The 22,846-nt window shown below is 38.4% G+C and overlaps 1 protein-coding gene across 2 annotated transcripts in view; it reads left to right on the top strand.

The window, feature by feature from the left end:
- LOC124555782 overlaps positions 1–22,846 on the top strand; it is a 366,970-nt gene that overhangs the window by 248,982 nt on the left and 95,142 nt on the right. For both annotated transcript variants that reach the window (XM_047129836.1, XM_047129835.1), the window contains exon 4: positions 10,366–10,505. In XM_047129836.1, coding sequence (XP_046985792.1) covers positions 10,366–10,505 — 140 coding nt within the window. The remainder of the gene's footprint in view (positions 1–10,365; positions 10,506–22,846) is intronic.

Below are 22,846 nucleotides of genomic sequence, written 5' to 3'. Positions count from 1 at the left end.
TATAAAAGGCATTGCGGAGGTCAAGAAACACGGCCTCTACTTGGGAACCCGTGTCTATGGCCCTCTGAGTCTCGTGGACAAATAGCGCGAGCTGGGTTTCAAACGATCGTCTTTTTCGAAACCCATGCTGATTCCTACAGAGTAGATTTCTAGCTCCAGAAAAGTCATTATACTCGAACATAATACATGTCCCAAAATTCCACAATTGATCGACGTTAGAGATATAGGTCTATAGTTCTGCACATCTGTTCGACGTCCCTTCTTGAAAACGCGGATCACCTGTGCCCTTTTCCAATCTTTTCGAACGCTACGCTCTTCTAGAGACCTGCGGTACACCGCTGCAAGAAGGGGGCAAGTTTCCTCTCGTACTCTGTGTAAAATCGAACTGGTATCCCATCAAGTCCATCGGCCTTTCCTCTTTTGAGCGATTTTAATTGTTTTTCTATCCCTCTGTCATCTATTTCGATATCTACCATTTTGTCATCTGTGCGACAATCTAGAGAAGGAACTACAGTGCAGTCTTCCTCAGTGAAACAGCTTTGGAAAAAGAAATTTGGCATTTCGGCCTTTAGTCTGTCATCCTCTCTTTCAGTACCATTTTGGTCACAGAGTTTCTGGACATTTTGTTTTGATCCACCTACATATGACCAGAATTTCTTAGGATTTTCTGCCAAGTCAGTACATAGAACATTACTTTCGAATTCACTGAACACCTCTCGCATAGCCCTCCTCACACTACATTTCGCTTCGTGTAATTTTTGGTCAGCACACCTCTCTCCCGGCCGTTTTGTCGGTTTACGAGATCGGAGCCGCTACTTCTCAGTCAAGTGACTCCTCAGTTTGCCTCACAAGGGCTGAGTGCACCCCGCTTCCAACAGCGCTCGGCAGACTGCATGGTGACCCATCCAAGTGCTAGCCCAGTCCGACAGCGCTTAGCTTCAGTGATCTGACGGTAACCGGTGTCACCACTGCGGTAAGGCCGTTGACATTGACGGAAATTTATAATTCCCTTTACGCTTATTACTTACATGTACTTGACCGTCATTGGCATTCATCCCAGGAAAAGAATGAACATGAAGAAACTGGTAAGCTCTCAGGCTGCTAAGGTCATCAGTCCCTAAGCTTACTCATTACTTAACCTAAATTATCCTAAGGACAAACACACACACCCATGCCCGAGGGAGGACTCGAACCTCCACCGGGACCAGCCGCACAGTCCATGACTGCAGCGCCATAGACCGCTCGGCTAATCCCGCGCGGCTTTGACTTTCACTGAGCAGTGACTTGACACAATTTTTATGCATAATTTGAATACTACAATCTGACTGGATAGAGAGGAGGGGGATGTGGCATGAGGAACAAAGCACAACTGGGATAGTTCTTCAATTTTGTATTTTTATTAAATTTGCTCACTAGCACAACTGTGCTAGTCCAGCTGTCTTGGATTTTGATTGGTTGAAGATGGGGGAAGGGAAGTGTTTGGCTCGATGGCATCACTAATTAGGAGGGGTGGGATTTGCTCGTTTTTTGATGATGTTATATGTTCAAGGTCATTGCCATTGGACCTGTATGTAGGCAAGCTGCATTATAACTTGTGCTTTTCAAGGTAATTTAAGTGCAAAGTGGTCTGAGCAGTTAGTATATATACTAACAAAGTGTAATTCACGTTCTAAGGAGGTCACTTGCAAGCTCTAGTTCAGCCCATTCGTAATGCTTGTTCATCAGACTAGGAACTATCAAGTTGGATACATTATCTGATCAGAAATATGCTAGTGGAAACTAATATGGTGTTTTTGTGTGTGTGTGTGTGTGTGTGTGTGTGTGTGTGTGTGTGTGTGTGTGTGTGTGCCTTTGGTTTCCTTTCTTGTGTGCACCTGTTGATGACTCAACGTTTCTGCTATTCTCTGGGTGGTATAGATTAGATTAGATTAGATTAGTTTTTCGTTCCATAGATCCGTACTGAGGAGATCCTCGTGGATGTGGAACATGTCACTTTTTTTTAAGCTGAAATAACAATACTAATAGTATGAGTACATTCAATACATCTTTTTTTTATCTGAAATAACAATACTAGTAGTATGAATATATACAATACATCATTCGTTTCTATCAAAAAATTCATCAATGGAGTAAAAGGAGTTGGCCACTAGTAAGTCTTTCAGATTTCTTTTAAGCTGATCTTTGTTTGTAGCTAAGTTCTTTATGTTTGCTGGCAAATTATTGAAGATGAGTGTTCCTGAGTAGTGGACCCCTTTTTGACCTAAAGTGCTTTTAAGTCCTTGTGCAGATCATTTTTGTTCCTGGTATTGTATGTATGAACGGAGCTGTTTGTTGGAAAAACAGATATATTATTTAGGACGAATTTCATTGTTGTTGTTGTTGTTCTGGTCTTCAGTCCTGAGACTGCTTTGATGCAGCTCTCCATGCTACTCTATCCTGTGCAAGCTTTTTCATCTCCCAGTGCCTACTGCAACCTACATCCTTCTGAACCTGCTTAGTGTATTCATCTCTTGGTCTCCCTCTACGATTTTTACCCTCCAAGCTGCCCTCCAATACTAAATTGGTGATCCCTTGATGCCTCAGAACATGTCCTACCAACCGATCCCTTCTTCTGGTCAAGTTGTGCCACAAACTTCTCTTCTCCCCAATCCTATTCAATACTTCCTCATTAGTTATGTGATCTACCCATCTAATCTTCAGCATTCTTCTGTAGCACCACATTTCGAAAGCTTCTATTCTCTTCTTGTCCAAACTATTTATCGTCCATGTTTCACTTCCATACATGGCTACACTCCATACGAATACTTTCAGAAATGACTTCCTGACACTTAAATCAATACTGGATGTTAACAAATTTCTCTTCTTCAGAAACGCTTTCCTTGCCATTGCCAGCCTATGTTTTATATCCTCTCTACTTCGACCATCATCAGTTATTTTGCTCCCCAAATAGCAAAACTCCTTTACTACTTTAAGTGCCTCATTTCCTAATCTAATTCCCTCAGCATCACCCGACTTAATTAGACTACATTCCATTATCCTTGTTTTGCTTTTGTTGATGTTCATCTTATATCCTCCTTTCAAGACACTGTTTCCATTCAACTGCTCTTCCAAGTCCTTTGCTGTCTCTGACAGAATTACAATGTCATCGGCGAACCTCAAAGTTTTTATTTCTTCTTCATGAATTTTAATACCTACTCCGAATTTTTCTTTTGTTTCCTTCACTGCTTGCTCAATATACAGATTGAACAACATCGGGGAGAGGCTACAACCCTGTCTTACTCCCTTCCCAACTACTGCTTCCCTTTCATGTCCCTCGACTCTTATAACTGCCATCTGGTTTCTGTACAAATTGTAAATAGCCTTTCGCTCCCTGTATTTTACCCCTGCCACCTTTAGAATTTGAAAGAGAGTATTCCAGTCAACATTGTCAAAAGCTTTCGCTAAGTCTACAAATGCTAGAAACGTAGGTTTGCCTTTTCTTAATCTTTCTTCTAAGATAAGTCGTAAGGTCAGTGTTGCCTCACGTGTTCCAGTGTTTCTACGGAATCCAAACTGATCTTCCCCGAGGTTGGCTTCTACTAGTTTTTCCATTCGTCTGTAAAGAATTCGTGTTAGTATTTTGCAGCTGTTACTTATTAAACTGATAGTTCGGTAATTTTCACATCTGTCAACACCTGCTTTTTTTGGGATTGGAATTATTATATTCTTCTTGAAGTCTGAGGGTATTTCGCCTGTTTCATACATCTTGCTCACCAGATGGTAGAGTTTTGTCAGGACTGGCTCTCCCACGGCCGTCAGTAGTTCCAATGGAATATTGTCTACTCCGGGGGCCTTGTTTCGACTCAGGTCTTTCAGTGCTCTGTCAAACTCTTCACGCAGTATCATATCTCCCATTTCATTTTCATCTACATCCTCTTCCATTTCCATAATATTGTCCTCAAGTACATCACCCTTGTATAGACCCTCTATATACTCCTTCCACCTTTCTGCTTTCCCTTCTTTGCTTAGAACTGGGTTTCCATCTGAGCTCTTGATGTTCATACAAGTCGTTCTCTTATCTCCAAAGGTCTCTTTAATTTTCCTGTAGGCGGTATCTATCTTATCCCTAGTGAGACAGGCCTCTACATCCTTACATTTGTCCTCTAGCCATCCCTGCTTAGCCATTTTGCACTTCCTGTCGATCTCATTTTTGAGACATTTGTATTCCTTTTTGCCTGCTTCACTTACTGCATTTTTATATTTTCTTCTTTCATCAATTAAGTTCAATATTTCTTCTGTTACCCAAGGATTTCTGCTAGCCCTCGTCTTTTTAACTACTTGATCCTTAGCTGCCTTCACTACTTCATCCCTCAAAGCTACCCATTCTTCTTCTACTGTATTTATTTCCCCCATTCCTGTCAATTGCTCCCTTATGCTCTCCCTGAATCTCTGTACAACCTCTGGTTCTTTTAGTTTATCCAGGTCCCATCTCCTTAAATTCCCACCTTTTTGCAGTTTCTTCAGTTTTAATCTACAGGTCATAACCAATAGATTGTGGTCAGAGTCCACATCTGCCCCTAGAAATGTCTTACAATTTAAAACCTGGTTCCTAAATCTCTGTCTTACCATTATATAATCTATATGATACCTTTTAGTATCTCCAGGATTCTTCCATGTATACAACCTTCTTTCATGATTCTTAAACCAAGTGTTAGTTATGATTATGTTGTGCTCTGTGCAAAATTCTACCAGGCGGCTTCCTCTTTCATTTCTTAGCCCCAATCCATATTCACCTACTATGTTTCCTTCTCTCCCTTCTCCTACACTCGAATTCCAGTCACCCATGACTATTAAATTTTCGTCTCCCTTCACAATCTGAATAATTTCTTTTATTTCATCATACATTTCTTCAATTTCTTCGTCATCTGCAGAGCTAGTTGGCATATAAACTTGTACTACTGTAGTAGGTGTGGGTTTCGTATCTATCTTGGCCACAATAATGCGTTCACTATGCTGTTTGTAGTAGCTTACCCGCACTCCTATTTTTTTTTTATTCATTATTAAACCTACTCCTGCATTACCCCTATTGGATTTTGTGTTTATAACCCTGTAGTCACCTGACCAGAAGTCTTGTTCCTCCTGCCACCGAACTTCACTAATTCCCACTATATCTAACTTTAACCTATCCATTTCCCTTTTTAAATTTTCTAACCTACCTGCCCGATTAAGGGATCTGACATTCCACGCTCCGATCCGTAGAACGCCAGTTTTCTTTCTCCTGATAACGACATCCTCTTGAGTAGTCCCCGCCCAGAGATCCGAATGGGGGACTATTTTACCTCCGGAATATTTTACCCAAGAGGACGCCATCATCATTAAGGAGTAAATATACTGAGAGGCAGTAGTTAGTATACCCAGCTCTTTGAAGAGGTTTCTACAGGACGTCCGTGAATTTACTCCACAAATAATACGTATTACACGCTTTTTGACTCTGAAAACTTTTGTTTGTATTGAAGAGTTACCCCAAAATGTTATACCATATGACATTATGGAATGAAAGTAGGCAAAGTAAGCAAGCTTTTTCATTTTTATGTCGCCTATGTCTGTTAACACTCGAATTGCAAATACAGATTTGTTAAGGCATTTCTGCAGTTCTGTGGTATGCTCCTCCCAACTGAATTTATTATCAAGTTGTAATCCCAGGAATTTAAGACTGTCAAACTCTTCTATTTGCTCTTCTTCATACTTTATGCATATGCTGGGTGGAAACCTCTTGCAGGTTCTGAATTGCATATAGTGAGTCTTTTCGAAGTTTAATGTCAGTGAGTTGGCTTTAAACCATTTATTAATATCCATGGTAATATCATTAGCAGATCTTTCTAGAACTACACTTGACATACTATTTATTGCAATACTTGTGTCATGTGCAAACAAAACGAACTCTGCTTCTGGCTTCTCCAAAATCATTTACATTCTACTAGATGTTTCCTATTATATTTATCTTCATGAATTAATGGGCAGATCCTACATTTCCTGAGAAGAGGATTCATGATTCAGTAAAGCATTAACTTATGACATACCAGTAATTTATAAAACAGCGTGATAATGTCTGTTATCTTTATAAATACATTTTTGTTAGTAACATTGTCTCTTCTAATGTAAGTAATGGTTTGAGAATGAACAAAATTGTTCAGAACTAGGCACTAATAAAAGTATTATTTGCAAGTCTGACAAAAACAAAATTAATAAAGTACAAACATATAAGGAATGAAAGTAGAATGCCATTACAAAATGCTAAATCTTAAATTGTTTTTCCAAAAAAAATTTAATATATCTGTGATCAAATCTGTTCACAAATGCAGTTACCTGCTAATTATTTGACAAGTTGTCATATTACTGAAAAATATAAACATACTGTGCACTGTATGTAGCAGGAAACATTCCTAAAATTTGGAATACAACAATGTACTTAGTTTTACATAGTATGAATGCCAGTTCATAAAGTCAAGCAGTATTACAAAACGAAGAATATAAATAGTTAAACAAAAAAAATCATCTTTTTTGAATTTTCATGAGATGTTACCAAACCTTTTGATTCTATAACACATAAAAATTTATATGGGGAACTAACACTTTTGATATAAATGACCCTTGATGTGCATGATTGGAATTATACTTTAATAACAGGAACATGTGGTGATTATAACAGGCTGCACCAAAGTTTAGAGTGGAGGAAAATTCAATTATAGAATTACACATGGTTCAATATCTAACCCACTCACAAGCTACAGAAGTGATCTATCAAAGTAAAATGCCCTTCAGAACAAAAATAATAATGAAAGGTCCGTACTCAAACAGTAAAGTGTTTTGCTGAAAAGATTATCTGTTGATTAATAGGAAGGAATTTAACTTTTAATCTTATAAAAACTGTGTCAGCACACAAATTTGAGGATGACTTCTGTGTATATGTTCACAGGAAGGCCTATTTAGCCAATATTATGTAATTAATAAATGATACTGTGTCAGGATAGTGAATCTGCTGATTTCAGAGCCTTCTACACATATGCTATCTATTTTTGAACAGTGGAAACACCAGGTTGAAATATTAACAATATAAGGAAAAGGATAAATCACTATTCACTATAAAGAGGGCACGTTAAGTTGCAGACAGATGCAAAAAAGAGATTCAGCTTTTGGCCAAAGCCTTCTATGAAAAGAAATGACACATACACACATATTCATATGAGCAAGCACAAGCTGCCAGAGATGGCACTCACATGTGCATGAGGTGTACTTGCTGGTATGAATGTGTGTGCAGTTTATTTTCTGATGACGGCTTTGGCTGAAAGTTAAATGTGCAACAGTCTGTTCATTGTGCTTGTCTGCAACTCAGTGTTTCATCTTTATGGTGAATAGTGATCTATCCTTTTCCTAATGTTATTCTATTTTAATTGCCTTGCCCTGTATAGTACCTCATTATAGTGTACACCATCATCAGTAACATGATCGTAAACAGCATTTGCGTACCAATTGCCACATAGTTTAGTTCGATGGGAAGTGAATCTTGGAAGCTAAAAAGGAGCTACCAAAAAAAATATGTGTGCAGATTATTGACAAAATATGTAGATGTGTAGTGAGAAAGTAAATGGGATCAAAATGAAGTAGAAAGGGAGTATGTGATTGACTGATTTTTATTTGGTCACATTTTACTACATTATGTGCAGAGTATGCACTTCTTATATAAGATAGATCAGCTTAATCTAATGTCTTAAAATATTCAGCCAACATATTACGATTTAAAATACAAAACAGGCAAATATGACAGTAATTTTATATATACATTTACCTCTCTGTTTATATTTATATATTAAAGTTATTTAAGTGATGATTTAATCAGGTGAATACAGTGTAAACATACAAAAACATATGATACATGCAATAATTTATATTTATGTGTAGTTTTATATGTTGTTATAAATATCGTTTCCACTCTCACTTTCCCACAGGTAACTGTAATACAAATATAATGATAATAAAACATTATTCACTATTTATATATTCATTCTTCTACACTATAAAATTCTTTCTGTGCAAAATAATCCTTAAAACATTTCTGGAATGCCTTCTTACTCATACTATCCCTTAGTCCCTTAGGTAGAGACTTTACCAGTTCTATGCCTGAGTACTGAGTACTTGTGTCATGTGAATGGACATCTGTGTTTTTTCTAGTGATATATGTAGTCCTTTGTTAACAAAACTGTTATACTGATATGTAGCCTACATAAATGGAAATATCAGTATTTTTGATGCCTTTCTTTTGCAGTACAAAAATTCCTTTTATGTTGCTGCTGAAGTTTCCTCACACACTAATTCCATATTGTTGAGTAAGTGTAAAAAGACCATGGCGTACTGTACATAGAAGATGTTTACTGGCATAAAGTGCAAGTTATTTCATAATAAATATTATAGAACTTAATGTTAAGTACACATTGTCTATATGTTGTCTCAATTGGAGACTATTGTTGAACACTATTCACAAAAAATTTACAGAAGTTATTTGTTCCCATTTTGTTTCATTTATAAATAACGTATGTGACATTTTTTTCTTTATTGGTGAGCACCATGAACATTGTTCATTTTAGATTTATAATTAAGTCATTCTCTGTGAGCCACAACCATGTTGTTTGTTGAAATAAATGTGCTTCATTCAGATGTTTCCACATTTTTTTCTACTTTTACTAATGTCATCAGAATAAAAAATTTTCTGTTTTTTGTCACCGACATTAATACTGTTTGTAAAGAGGTTGTGTCCAGATTCTGTCACCACATATTGCTTTTTGTTGCCAACATATGATTGTATTATTGCACTGCATGTCCACTTGTGCCACATCTTTCAACTTTTTCAAGTAGACATGTAAAGGTGATTGTATTAAAAGCCTTAGGTAAATCTAGAAACATAGCAGACAATCTGCAGCTCATGGTCTAGTGGCTGGCATTGCTGCCTCTGGATCAAGGGGACACTGGTTTGATTACCTGCCAGGTCGAGGATTTTCTCACCCTAGGGGCTGGATATTTGCGTGTCCTCATCATTTCATCATCATTCAGGAAAAGTGGTGAGACTAGACAGTGAAAAGATTGGGAATTTGCATGGGCACTGATAACCATACAGCTGCATATCCCACAAACCAAATATCATCATCATAGCAGATACCGAGTTCCTTTTGTCCAATGCTTTTGTGACAGACTCTGTTAGTCAATAGCTATTTCTGTAGTTTTCCCATTTTGGACACTTTGTCGTGACAGTACCAGAATATTGTCTTTCTGTAAGAATTTAATCAATCTACTCTGCATAAGCAGCCATAATATTTTTGAAAAATCAGATATTAGGGATACTGGTCTGGAGTTATTTGACTAATATTTGTCACCTTTTTTGTGTTTTAGCACTACTTAGTTAATTTTTATTTTTTCCTGGAAACACTCCACCTCTGAATGAGCAGTCTGCAATATCAAAAAGTGCTTCATTTATTTCCAGGCCCACATGTTTTATTAAATTATTAGATATGATCATATCCCTGTGGAAGAGCCAGATGTAAAATCTGCCCAATTCACCCACCCAGCATGTCCTAGTCCACTCCTATCACAGGCTTATCGTATACCATCAGAGGTAGGGCCACCTGTGAAAACAAAAATGTCATATACAAACTCTGCTGCAATCACTCCACAGTTTTTTATGTTGATATGTCAACCAACCAGCTGTCCACCAGAACAAATGGCCACCATCAAACTGTGGACGATGACAAAGCTGACCATCCAGTGGTAAAACCTACAGCTGAGCACAACATGCTTGATTTCAATGGCTGTTTCACAACCTGGATCCTCCCTTCCACCGCCATCCTTTTCTGAACTGTGCAGATGGGAGTTATCCTTCCAACACATCCTTCACTCCCATAACCATAATGGCCTCAGTCTCTGTTAACCCAATGTCCCCACACCCTCGATTCAGCAGTTTCCTCTTCCTCTGTCCTGTCAACCTATGCAAATCCTTGTCTCCAAGTCACCTCCATCGTGTGCCACAGCCCACTGCTCCAGCGCCTGTGCATCACAGACATAGCCTGTGCACCTGCTACTCCCCTCCCCACTCCCCCCTCCCCTCCCCCTCCCCCTCCCTCCCCCGTCCCCCCCCCCCCCACACACACATTCCCAGCTATATAATTATGGCATTCAAAACTTCCAGCCTATAAATGTAGAGCTAAAAATGATGTAATGCAGTTATCTCATGCATATCTGAAAACTGTCACTCAGAAAGAAATTAATTAATGATATTTTTAAACAATTAAATTGCATTTACATGATAACACAAAAGTAATGGCTGAAACTTACTTGCAGCATGGATTTTGAACAGTTTTCTCTCAGTGGGCCACACAGAACACTTGGTATATGCCGTAATGACCGTTTTATTGTGACCACCTCACTACCAAATGGCATTGGATTATCAGAACTATGTGGAGAAAATGGTGGACAACACAGTAAGTAATGATACTATGATGGTTGTAACTGTTTGTGCCAATCCTTTTCAGTACAGGTAATAAGTGTTGTCACAAATATCAATACTAACATCTCACATGGCTCATTTAGCTGGAAGTTCAAACAAAAATATTTCAGTAATGATTTATTGTTATGAAGTCATAAGACTAAGGAAATATTCCATATAAACAGCTTTATTTTTTAGTTTTATTCTAAATCATCACACTAATACTTCAATGGCATTTTATTCATATGCATACTACAATGAAAACCCTTCCACATGATCAAATTCTCATGTGAGGTAGTACAGTTGCTACAATGCTCTACTTGCATGCTGGGTGGGACAGAGCCCATTTGGTCATTATGAATTAGTTTTCCATTGTTTCCTACACCACTTAAAGTGAACGTCAGGATGGTCTCTATGATGAGTCAGTGGTTCATTTCCTGTCAATACTTGCCCAATCTAAATTTGTGATCCATTTGTAGTGATCAACAAGAAGTACAATTCCTATCTCATGTTATTTTCACACATTACTGTAACAAGAAAATAAGTGTTTCATCCTGGCACCCAAGTTGCACTGATAGCAATAAAATTTTGTTTTTATTATGTTGGCATATGTTTTTTTCAATTCAGTAAGTCAAGTGTCATCATAACGAGGAAAATCATTCTGTTTATACAACTTTATAACTCAGTTAAGTTGTGTGTGTTTGTTCAGACTGATAAACAGTAATACTGCGCAATGATAATTTTTTTGGTTTTGGGTGATTTATTCACCCAAAGTTGATGGGGGATTATAAGAAGCCCACATCAACATTTTCAGTAGTTACAAAATGTGCAATTGAATTCAAAGGTGCCTGTACCTGTCCTAGAAATGAAATCCAAAAAATGCCACCTAGCATTTATTAAATACCTGACACCAAAGGCATGGCAGAGAAGAGAATAATACATTTGCATGAAGAGTTAACTATAAGAAAGTGTTGTGTAAAATGAATTCCACACATGCTGAATGTTGACTTAAAGCAAAAGTTTTATGAGTGATGTTTGGATGATTTTAAAAAGATACAGCTGAGTTTGTGAACCAGTTTATAACTGAGGCTGCAATTTGCATGAAAATGCTATGAGATGAAATGGCCATCTTTATCCACTTTAATAACTTTCTGATGTCTTCACCACAATTTTTATTATTTCCAAAACTGCCTTATGCATTTCGACATTATGTCAGTTTCAAAGGTTATAAAATACAACACAAAATTTGTATCAAAATATATGTAGAAAGGTTGTATTTGACAATTAACTAGAGATATAGTATAATGAGTAGACTATGGCTTTCTAGCTTACCAGTGTCATATAAATCATATACAATTGTTCATTAGTATGTTGTGTCTTGTTAACAGTCTAAATCATGAGACTAGTGCAAACCACTACCAAGGGACTAATTGGAAAACAAGTGGATGAACCACTAGGGTGTGCTGGATACATGAAACATGCCACATTTATTTGTTTACAACTAAATTTTCGTCATTATATCTTATAAAACAGTTTCATCAGGAAACACTGTACAATGTTTTACAAAAACGTATTTCTTCACAAAAAAATGTGTAACAGGTCTTTTGAGTGGTTGAAAATAATGCACTTGAAGAGTTCACTGGGTAGTGCTAGGGTACATGACGCCTACTGTCTTTCAACAAACAATTTTTTGACAACTTACAGCATGTAAATTGGTAGCATCAATAAAAGTTCATAAGTACCAAGAAATACCAGTTGGAACAAGCACTCACTTATGAAGAACAGGTGACACCCATGCATTGTCATTCCTGCCAATGGAAGCAAAAGCTTAAGCACTATACAGAAAATTCAAACAATTTGAGAAGGAACTATTTTGGAACCCCATACATCAGTTCCCTCAATAGTATATGGCAACCATCCCATATTGCTTTATTTAATTAAAATTCCTTAACCTACAAACATGTTTCACTAAACCACCATCCAAAATACAGTCATATGAAAACCAGTGCAATACTACTACTAATGGTACACTGTAAGTTATGCTACGTTACATAACTTGTTTCCTTTTACTTACATTACATGTCACAGTTTTTTTCCAGCAATCAAAGATAACTCTTAAAGAAATAGGTATAACTATATAACAAACCAAAAGCTGTAATTGTACATATGCCAGTTGATAAAAAATAATAAAAATTATAGAGATTAGTAGAGGACAGGAAGAGTTTAGTTTATAACTGGCACACTTAAAATAATGTACATAAGAGCTTCTGTGGTCCTGTGACTACAGAATTGTTTTCTGTGAATAACAAACATTGTAAAATCCCATGGAGCAATTAAACAGGGGGGGGGGGGGGGGAGGGGGGGTTAGGGTAAATAAGATAAATCTTGACATACTGAAAAATCCTTTAAAACTGTTTGTAATCCTGTGACTACAAATGTTTTAATAAATTACTTTGAATGAAATAATGCAAAAGTGTTGTGGAACAGCTGTATTAGCACTGTTGCGGAGAGTTTTCAATTTGTGTAATGCAATTTCAAGAACTGCGCAACAACTTACAAATACTTTATCAGCCTATGACCAATACAAGTGAATTACACTACATATGTAGTTAATGATTAAACTTTTACTCATCTTGCGTAAAATGAAAAACACAGGAAAGAGCCACAGAGAGGTGTACAGCTTTATGGGTAAAGTACAGAATGGTAAAATGTTTATCGCAAAAACAATACTATGTAGAGGTAAACTACATTGAGTTGCCATCTGCCAAGGACCTAGGACGATTGCAGAACTATATGTGCTCTGTAGGTAGACTGAAAAACAAGTTTTTGGTAAAATCTATTTGTTTGTTTAGTATTTCTGATGAAAATTTTGTTATACTCTGTAAAATCTCCAAGTCCTTAAGCATGTTTAACAACAGCCCCTTAGGAGTATTGTGCAGGACTTAAAGATTAATTTGAATTTTGCCTAACATGTGATTGTTTTATAAAAGATGCCTTTTCATATAGCCTTCATTGCTGTCATCTGTATGCTCTCTAATATGTTTTGTGAAGGTCCTATGAGTCTGTCTTACATAAAATTTTTCACAATCACCACACTTAATTCTGTAAACTCCTATGCCGTCATACTTTTCATGTCTGGCCTCAATTGAGTGTCATAATGTGTTCCCCAATTTCCTGTTCGTTTTTACCACCAAACTGATATTATGCCTCCTGAATCTGTTTATTATGTGTTCAGTGAATGTTCCTTTATATTTCATACTCATCCTTATTTTTTGCTGTTTTTTTTATGTTGAGTGCTTCTGTTATTTATAAGCTTACTGTACAGAAACTTACCTTATTTACTATCATAACCATTCAACCTTGCCATCTGTTCTAAAATATTCAAATCTTTCTCAATGTAATTTTCATTTAAGAGCAGCTTCATTAACATATTTATCACAGACAAAAAATAGTTTTTGGTGGCATGAGACCACTGGTATAATGGCATCTGTAAATGCTGCCTTCCTAAAAGTTCCAAATGCCAGTTTGTTGGTGGACCTAGCTGACTCAAGAAAATTTATAGCTTGTCCAACTTCATGTTCAACTGTAAATTTTATGTTGTGGTGCATACTGATAAATTTTAGAGACATCTTTTTGATTGTTTCATCATTACATTTTACGACTATAAAGGTATCATCCACATATCTGCTATAAGTGAGAATGTTACTCCAGATTTCTGAGTATCTAGTAACAAAACTGTTTTCCAATTGATCCATAAAAATCTTGGCTGCTGTGCCTAATAAACTGTTTCTAGTAGCTAGGCCTACTGGTTGATGGTAATATTTTCCATTAAAGTGAAATAGTTGAAAGACAAGTAAAACTCTGATATATCAATCAATTCTATTCTATTCTTGGCCAATACTTTCATGTTTTAACAAATTGCACTTGATAACATCAATGGTTTTGGAAACTGGTTTGTTAGTGTATGGGTTAACAACATCCAAGGAGGCTAGAGAAGCATTCTCTGGAAGGACTAAATTTTTTGTCTTTTGTACAAAATGGTATGAGCTCCTCAAAGAAAAGCACCTCTCAAAAGTGTAAACTTCTCTAAGTCTTTTATTGAGAACGCTATTTAACTTATACATTACTGCAACATCACTGTTCACAATTGGACACATCAATGAAATGCATTTGCTTGTGAATATGACTGATGTGTGTTTCTCTTTTTCTAATGAAAGCTGTGGCCGAAAGCTTTTCGTAAGTGACTTTCAGTTGTGCCTGCCTGCAACTTAACAGTAAGTAGCAATCTATATTTTCCTACATTGTTCATATTCCTACCTCAACTTTCCACTGTTTGAACAATTTTATATGATCAACATAACACTGGTAAGCTATAAATCTATATTATACTCATTATACTGTCTCTAATAAATAGTGAAATGTAAGACTTTCATATCTTTTGATACGAGTTTTGTGATGTATTGTGAAATGTAATATTTTCATATATTTTGATACCAGTTTTGTGATGTACTCTGAAGCACTAAAAACTAGTATAGGCACGCATATTCAAATGCAGACATATATAAACAGGCAGAATACAGTGCTGCAGTGAGAAATGCCTATATGAGACTATGAGTGTCTGGCACAGTTGTTTGGTTAATGCTGCTACAATGGCAGGTTATCAAGATTTAAGTGAGTTTGAACATGGTGTAATAGTTGTGGCATGAGCAATGGGACACAGCACCTCCAAGGTTGATGAAATGGGGATTTTCCTGTACAACCATTTCACAAGTGTACCCCTGAATATCAGGAATCCGGTAAAACATCAACTCTCTGACATCAATGCAGCCAGAGAAAGATCCTGCAAGAATGGGACCAATGAGGACTGGAGATAATCATTCAACATGACAGACGTGCAACCGTTCCTCAAATTGCTGCAGATTTCAATGCTGGGCCATCAACAAGTGTCTGCATGTGAACCATTCAATGAAACATTATTGATATGGGCATTTGGAGCCAAGCCCACTCGTGTACCCATGATGACTGCATGACACAGAGTTTTACATCTTGCCTGGGCCCGTCAACACTGACATTGGACTGTTAATGACTGGACACATGTTGCCTGGTCAGACAAGTCTCGTTTCAAATTGTATCAAGCAGATGGACATGTACTGGCATGGAGACAACCTCATGAATCCATGGAACCCTGTATGTCAGCAGGGGACTGTTCAAGCTGGTGGAGGCTCTGTAATGGTGTGGGCTATGTGCAGCTGGAGCAATATGGAACGCCTCATACGTCTAAATACAACTAGGACAGGTGACACGAACGTAAGCATCCTGGTGATCACCTGCATCCATTCATGTCCACTGTGCATTCCAACGGACTTGGGCAATACCAGCAGGACAATGCAACACCTCACACATCCAGAAATGCTACAGGGTGGCTCCAGGAACACTCTTCTGAGTTGAAACTCTTCCACTGGCCACCAAACTCCCCAAACATGAACATTATTGAGCAAATCTGGGATGCCTTGCAACATGCTGTTCAGAAGAGATCTCCACCCACGTGTACTCTTATAGATTTATGGACAGCCCTGCAGGATTCATGGTGTCAGTTTCCTCTGGCTCTATTTCAGACATTAGTCGAACCCATGCCATGCCATGTTGCGGTACTTCTGCATGCTCGTGGGGGCCCTACACAATATTAGGCAGGTGTACCAGTTTCTTTGGCTCTTCAGTGTACATGAATTGTGCTGGCGTAAGCTGTTGCCAGCACACCGGTCGGCAAAGATGTAGCACGAACATTGATAGTAGGTGCTGGATTGCCTTTGAAAATGATGAAATGTCAAAATGCGTAAGGCGATTTTGGAAATAATAAAAAATGTGGTCAAGACAGAAAGTTGTTAATGTTATAACTTAGGGTGAAACATTGGCTTGCCAGTTCATGCCAACAGCAAGACAACAACCAAAACATTGGCTGGAAGCAAGTCACCATGCACCAAAAATTGCAAGATTTATTTCATTTGCTAGAATTGTTATGGTCAGTATTTTCTGGGAGATTATCTGGCAAGAGGTTGAACAACAAATATTACACAAGTCTTCTGGACCAACAAATCGAAACAAATATGTGAAAATAGGTATAGATTCCAAAATACAACAAAAAAACAACAATTATCTTACATCAGAACAGTGCATCTGACAACAAAAGTGCATTTGTCAATGGGAAAACTCAAAAACAGTAAAATGCGTTTGACATCCACCCTGTTCATGAGATTTGTTAACTTTTGATTTGTTGTTATGTAACATACTGAGTCCATCAAAGAGGTTACAGCAGCCATAGATAGCTACTTTGCAGACCTTACATAATCTGATTTCAGTGATTGGATGTACACAATGGAAAACACTTAACAAGGAGTGTGATTCATAATAAAATGTGTCACAACAAAATTGCATTTTTTGCCAGAGAACACAATATTTCATTTCCTGTGCCATCACTGTAAACTCTACAGTGTATTGTGTTTGGAGCCTGTATTTGTTTGTATAATTAAACAAAATTAACAGTCAACCCAACCTCTGGTTATTCTATATTGTTTCCATGCGCTAATAGTACAGCATCTTCCATCTAACAATTGAGAGGATCCAAGGGCACTGGTGTGGATGACACTAACCATCTTGAAGTTGGTTACAGTTTTTCAAAATGGGACAGTGTAAGTGGCAGGTGCAAAAGAGCATAGTGCCAATGTAAAAGTACGAGGGTCAGTCAAAAAGTAATGCCTCCTATTTTTTTTTCTACGTTTAATTGTCAGGAAATTTAAATGCAATTACATAGGTTGAAAACCACAACATTGAGGATCATTTTGTCATTTTTCAATGTAATCTCCGCCCATCTCTACAGTTTTGGTCCATCTTTGAACAAGGGCATGTATCCCAGCACGGTAAAAATCACAGCTCTGCTTCCTAAGCCATTGACCCACGGATGTTTTGACGGCCTCCTCATCTTCAAAATGAATCCCACGATGAGCTTCTTTTAGTGGCCCGAACAGATGGAAGTCTGATGGTGCCAGGTCAGGGCTGTATGGGGGATGAGGCAAAACTTCCCATCCAATTTTGACAATCTCGTCAGAGGTGTGACGACTGGTGTGTGGTCTTGCATTGTCATGCAAAAGAAGAACATCTGCCATTGATTTTGTTGGGCGAACTCGCTGAAGACGTGCTTTAAGTTTGTTGAGGGTTGTGACGTATTGAACAGAATTTATTGTGCATCCCTGCTCCAAAAAATCAACCAGAATCACACCCTCTGTATCCCAGAAAACTGTTGCCATAACTTTCCCTGCCGATCGCACAGTTTTGAATTTTTTCTTCCTCGGCGAGCTTGTGTGACGCCACTCCATTGACTGCCTCTTTGATTCGGGTTCAAAAAAATGCACCCATGTTTCGTCCCCAGTCACAATTTTTTTCAGAAACTCATCTCCCTCCAAACGGAAGCGCTGCAAGTGTTGGGAGGCTATTGTTTTCCTTGCCTCTTTATTCTGATCGGTTAACATTCTTGGAACCCACCGTGCACAAACTTTTGAGTACCCCAATTGTTTAATAATCGTGATCACACTGCCTTTACTAAGAGAAATAATGCGACACACTTCATCTGCAGTCACCCGACGGTCACCACGAATGATGTCATCAACTTGCTGAATGTTGTGTGGAGTCACTGCACTCACCGGCCTGCCGCTCCGCTTTTCGTCAGTCAACGGTGTTTGCCCTTCAGCTTCCTTACAACGACGAACCCATCGTCTAACAGTGCTGACATCCACTGTCACAACACCATACACCTTCTTCAGTCTTTCATGAATGCGTATGGGCGTTTCACCTTCTGCATTCAAGAATTCAATCACACAACGCTGTCTCAAACGAACATCGATGTCGGCCATCTTACAAACTTCTGCTGTGCTGCCACCTGTTGACACAGAAAGTTACTACTGCAGTGGATTGCAGAAGAAGGTTTGAGGAATGGCGCCAAATTCAAATTTTTCACTTAACTTAATTTCTTTAAGTAGAAAAAAAATGGGAGGCATTACTTTTTGACCGACCCTCGTACAATACCAACCAATACTGGTAGTGGTATGTTTCATAATTTTGCAAGCTATATGTTTAATAAAGTCCTCAGAATCACCACCACAAAGCCAACAAAGATATTTGGGAATCTAAAACTCTTCTGAATAAAAATGTACCACTTTCAAAGTAGATATCTATGCACAGCCCTGAAAATAGCAAACAAATTACTTGAATAGCCAAACGGCCTCTACTTAACTATAAAATAAAGTAAATATCAGTCAGCAGTCAGCATTATTGTTCAGATAATGAACACAAGTTATTTAGTCCCTAAAGAGCCACAAAGAAATTGGAAAAATATCCGATGATCTACATTACCCCACTATGCTGAGAAATGACATCTGCAGCTGTTAGTAGGAAATAAATAAAGAAAATTAAATTAAATTGAAAAAAAGATAAATGAGTCACCTAGGAGTTGTACGTAATACAAGGCAGTTGTAGCAACAGAGATTACCAAAGCACAAAGGGCACTAAACAAGTAGAAATGTTTATATGTTCAGTAAACTAGATTAAGAAGCAGTAGTGTCATATATCAGTGAGGAACTTCAAACTCTTAGCTCAGGACAACAGGATATAGAGGAACGATGGCACAAGTTTAAAATGATAGTTGACTATGCACTGACAGATAGAACGGAGTAGGCAAAAATGTGGAAACACCAAAAACACAACACATTATCATGCCTAATATGGTACAGGAAAAATGTTGGCAGACAAAACAGCTTCCAGTCATCTACAAATGGATAAATACCTGTCCTGTGTGATTTTCAAGGAAATCTTATACCATTCTTCCTGCAAAACAGCGATAACTTCAGGTAATGATGATGGTGGTGGATAGTGAGCATGTACCCCTCTCTCCAAGATAGACCACAAAGACTCAATAATAATGAGATCTGTTGACTGTGGTGGCCTGGGGAGATGTGATACTTCATCCTCATGCTCACAAAACCAGTCATGGGGAATGTGAGCTTTGTTCTCTTCGAACACAGCATCACCGTTGAAGAACAAACATTATACCATCGGATGGACCTTATCAGCCAAAATGGTTAAATAATCCATGGCATTAATGTGATTTTGCAGAGTAAGCATGGTTTCCATGGAATATCATGAGATGGCTGCCCAAATCCTCACTGAACCCCACCGTGTTTCACTCTCGGGATGTAAACTTGGCCAGAAGTTGAAGACAGTGTGGAGCCAGATCCACCTGGCTAAATAACTTCCTTCCATTACTCCATAGTCCATGCTATGGCACCATGTTTTTCTGTTATGGGAATTTGCATCACTGGTGAGTGGTTTTGGAATTCCAACTCATCCTGCAATTCCATTCTTATTGAGCTCCCTTCATGTTGTTTTGCCCAGACAGGGTTTGCAAGTGTGACATGCAGTTTTACAGTGGCTTTTGCAGCTGTTATCTTCTTAGTTTTGATCACAATCCTCTTCAATGAGCATCTTTCATGACTGCACAACACACACTTTCATCTGCATTGTGACTTCATGGATAATTTTTTTCTACTTTCCCTGTAAGAGGTATAAATCTTTGATATGGTGCCTCTTGAAACACCAAACACTTCATTAACCTTGGGGACGGAAGCACTCAACATACAAGCACCAACAATTTCCCCACAATTGAATTCACTTAGCTCTGGCATGATGCACTCACAATCATGCAGACTATCAATGTACAATGAAATCGGCCAGTAGTTGAAAACATCAGCTTTATCACCTTTTTTGAACAGTGGTTGCACACTTGCATATTTGAGTCCATTAGAGACAGCACCTTGATTTACAGGCTCATTAAATATGTGACAGAGAGCTTCAAGAATAAATTTGCAGCACTGCTTCAGTACTCTGACAGATATATTATCCACACCAGTGGAATTTTTATTTTTCATTTGCCTTATTACTGCCTCAATCTCTTCGGTTGTAATAGAGGGTAGATGCATTTGATTAATTTTATTCTGTATTGCTTTTTGTAGAAGAGTCATGGCTTCAACTCTAGACCCTTTACAACTAATTTGTTGTTTGAAGATATTGGCAACTATATCACCTTCAGCTGCCATGGATCCATTATGACACACTTTGATACTGTCTGTATCTTCTGTAATTTTTCCTGTCTCTCTTTTGAACATCTTCCAAACAGTTTTTATTTTATTATTTGAATTATTAATTTCAGATTTAATAAAAATGCTCTTACATTTTTTCATGACACTCCTGAGGTTTGTTGTATTTCTGAGAGAGACATAAAGCATTCTCTTTGTTTTATAGTATATTTTGATTCCCTTAATGAGCCAGGTAAGGAAATTTACATTAAAATTACCAAGCATGATAATTTCTTTGTTTTTTTGAGAACAGACAAGTTAAAAGTGATTCTATTTCCTTGAGGAATATACTAGGGTTTCCTGAGGGTGCTGTGTAAACAGTAATCACATTAACAGGCAGAGAATTAACATGGAGTTCAATGCAACACGCCTCAAAATGTTGATCAACACGATAATTCTTTACATCCACAGATTTGTACACTACATTAGTTTTAACATACTTTATTACTCCACCTTTATCCATTGTGCTTCTACACTCATGCTCATATATTTAGGATAATTGCAGAAAGTGGTGCCACAAAACATGGCACTACACAAAACTGGTGCTAATAGCATAGGCACACACAACACAGATCTGTAAGTCCACGGTATTGGTGATAAGTTGAGAAAACCGTCCCGAAGCACATGTGCTACAAAACGCCACTGTTTCCTGCACATGTACCCTGACATCAATATGGGATATGATCACCATGCATGTGTAAACAGGCTGCACAATGGGTTGGCATACTCTGGATCAGGTGGTTGAGCATCTGCTGGGATATAGCCTCTCTTTCTTGCACCAGTGCCTGTCGGAGCTCCTGAAGTGTCATAGGGGTTTGAAGATGTGCAGCGATATGTCGACTGAGACCATCACAGATGTGCTCCATGAGGTTTAGGTCTGGAGAACAGGCAGGCCACTCCATTTGCCTGATATCTTCTTTTTCAAGGTACTCCTCCACGATGGCAGCTCGGTGGGGCCATGCGCTATCATCCATCAGGAGGAAGGTGGGAACCACTGCACCCCTGAAAAGGCAGACATACTGGTGCAAAATGATGTCCCGATACACCTGATCTGTTACAGTTCCTCTGTCAAAGACATGCAGGGGTGTACATGCACCAATCATAATCCCACCCCACACCATCAAACCACGACCTCCATACAGGTCCCTTTCAAGGACATTAAGGGGTTGGTATCTGGTTCCTGGTTCATGCCAGATGAAAACCCCGTGAGAATCACTGTTCAGACTATACCTGGACTCGTCCGTGAACAAAACTTGGGACCACTGTTCCAATGACCATGTACTGTGTTCTTGACACCAGGCTTTACGGGCTCTCCTGTGATCAGGGGTCAGTGGAATGCACTTTGCAGGTATCCAGGCGAATAAACCATGTCTGCTCAGTCATCTGTAGACTGTTTGTCTGGAGACAACTGTTCCAGTGGCTGCGGTAAGGTCCCAAGCGAGGCTATCTGCAGTACTCTGTGGCCGTCTGTGGGCACTGATGGTGAGATATCGGTCTTCTTGTGGTGTTGTACATGGTGGACGTCCCATACTGTAGCACCTGGGCATGTTTCCTGTCTGCTGGAATCGTTGCCATAATCTTGAGAGCAACTTTGTGGCACATGGAGGGCCCGTGCAATGACCTGCTTTGTTTGACCAGTCTCCAGTCGCCCTCGTATTCTGCCCCTCATAATGTCATCAATACATGTTCTTTGAGCCATTTTCAACACACAGTCACCATTAGCATGTCTGAAAACATCTTCACACTTACTCGCTGCACCGTACTCTGACATGCACCAACACACCTCTGCGTATGTGGACTGCTGCCAGTGCCACTGTGTGAGAACCGCAGGTCAAATGCACCGCATGGTCATACCCCGAGCTTATTTAAACCCACAAACCACCCACCAGAGCGTTTTTTCACCACGTATCAGCATTATCCTTAATTTATGAGCATGATTGTAGTATAATAAGCTGCTAGACTGTACTTATATAGTTGCACCATTTCAATACTTTCTGTCAAATGATGATCAGTAAGACATAATATATGGGTATTGTTTATTGCACGAATGTCACTAATGCAAACGGACAACTGGTCCAGCTTGTTTCTTAGACCCATTATATTCTGATGAAAAATACAAACTTTGTCGTTTCCTAAACTCTTTCTTCTGATGTCA

The sequence above is a fragment of the Schistocerca americana genome, chromosome X, assembly GCF_021461395.2.
Source record: "Schistocerca americana isolate TAMUIC-IGC-003095 chromosome X, iqSchAmer2.1, whole genome shotgun sequence".
In the NCBI taxonomy this organism is placed as follows: domain Eukaryota; kingdom Metazoa; phylum Arthropoda; class Insecta; order Orthoptera; family Acrididae; genus Schistocerca; species Schistocerca americana.
This window is presented reverse-complemented; position numbering and strand designations above follow the sequence as displayed.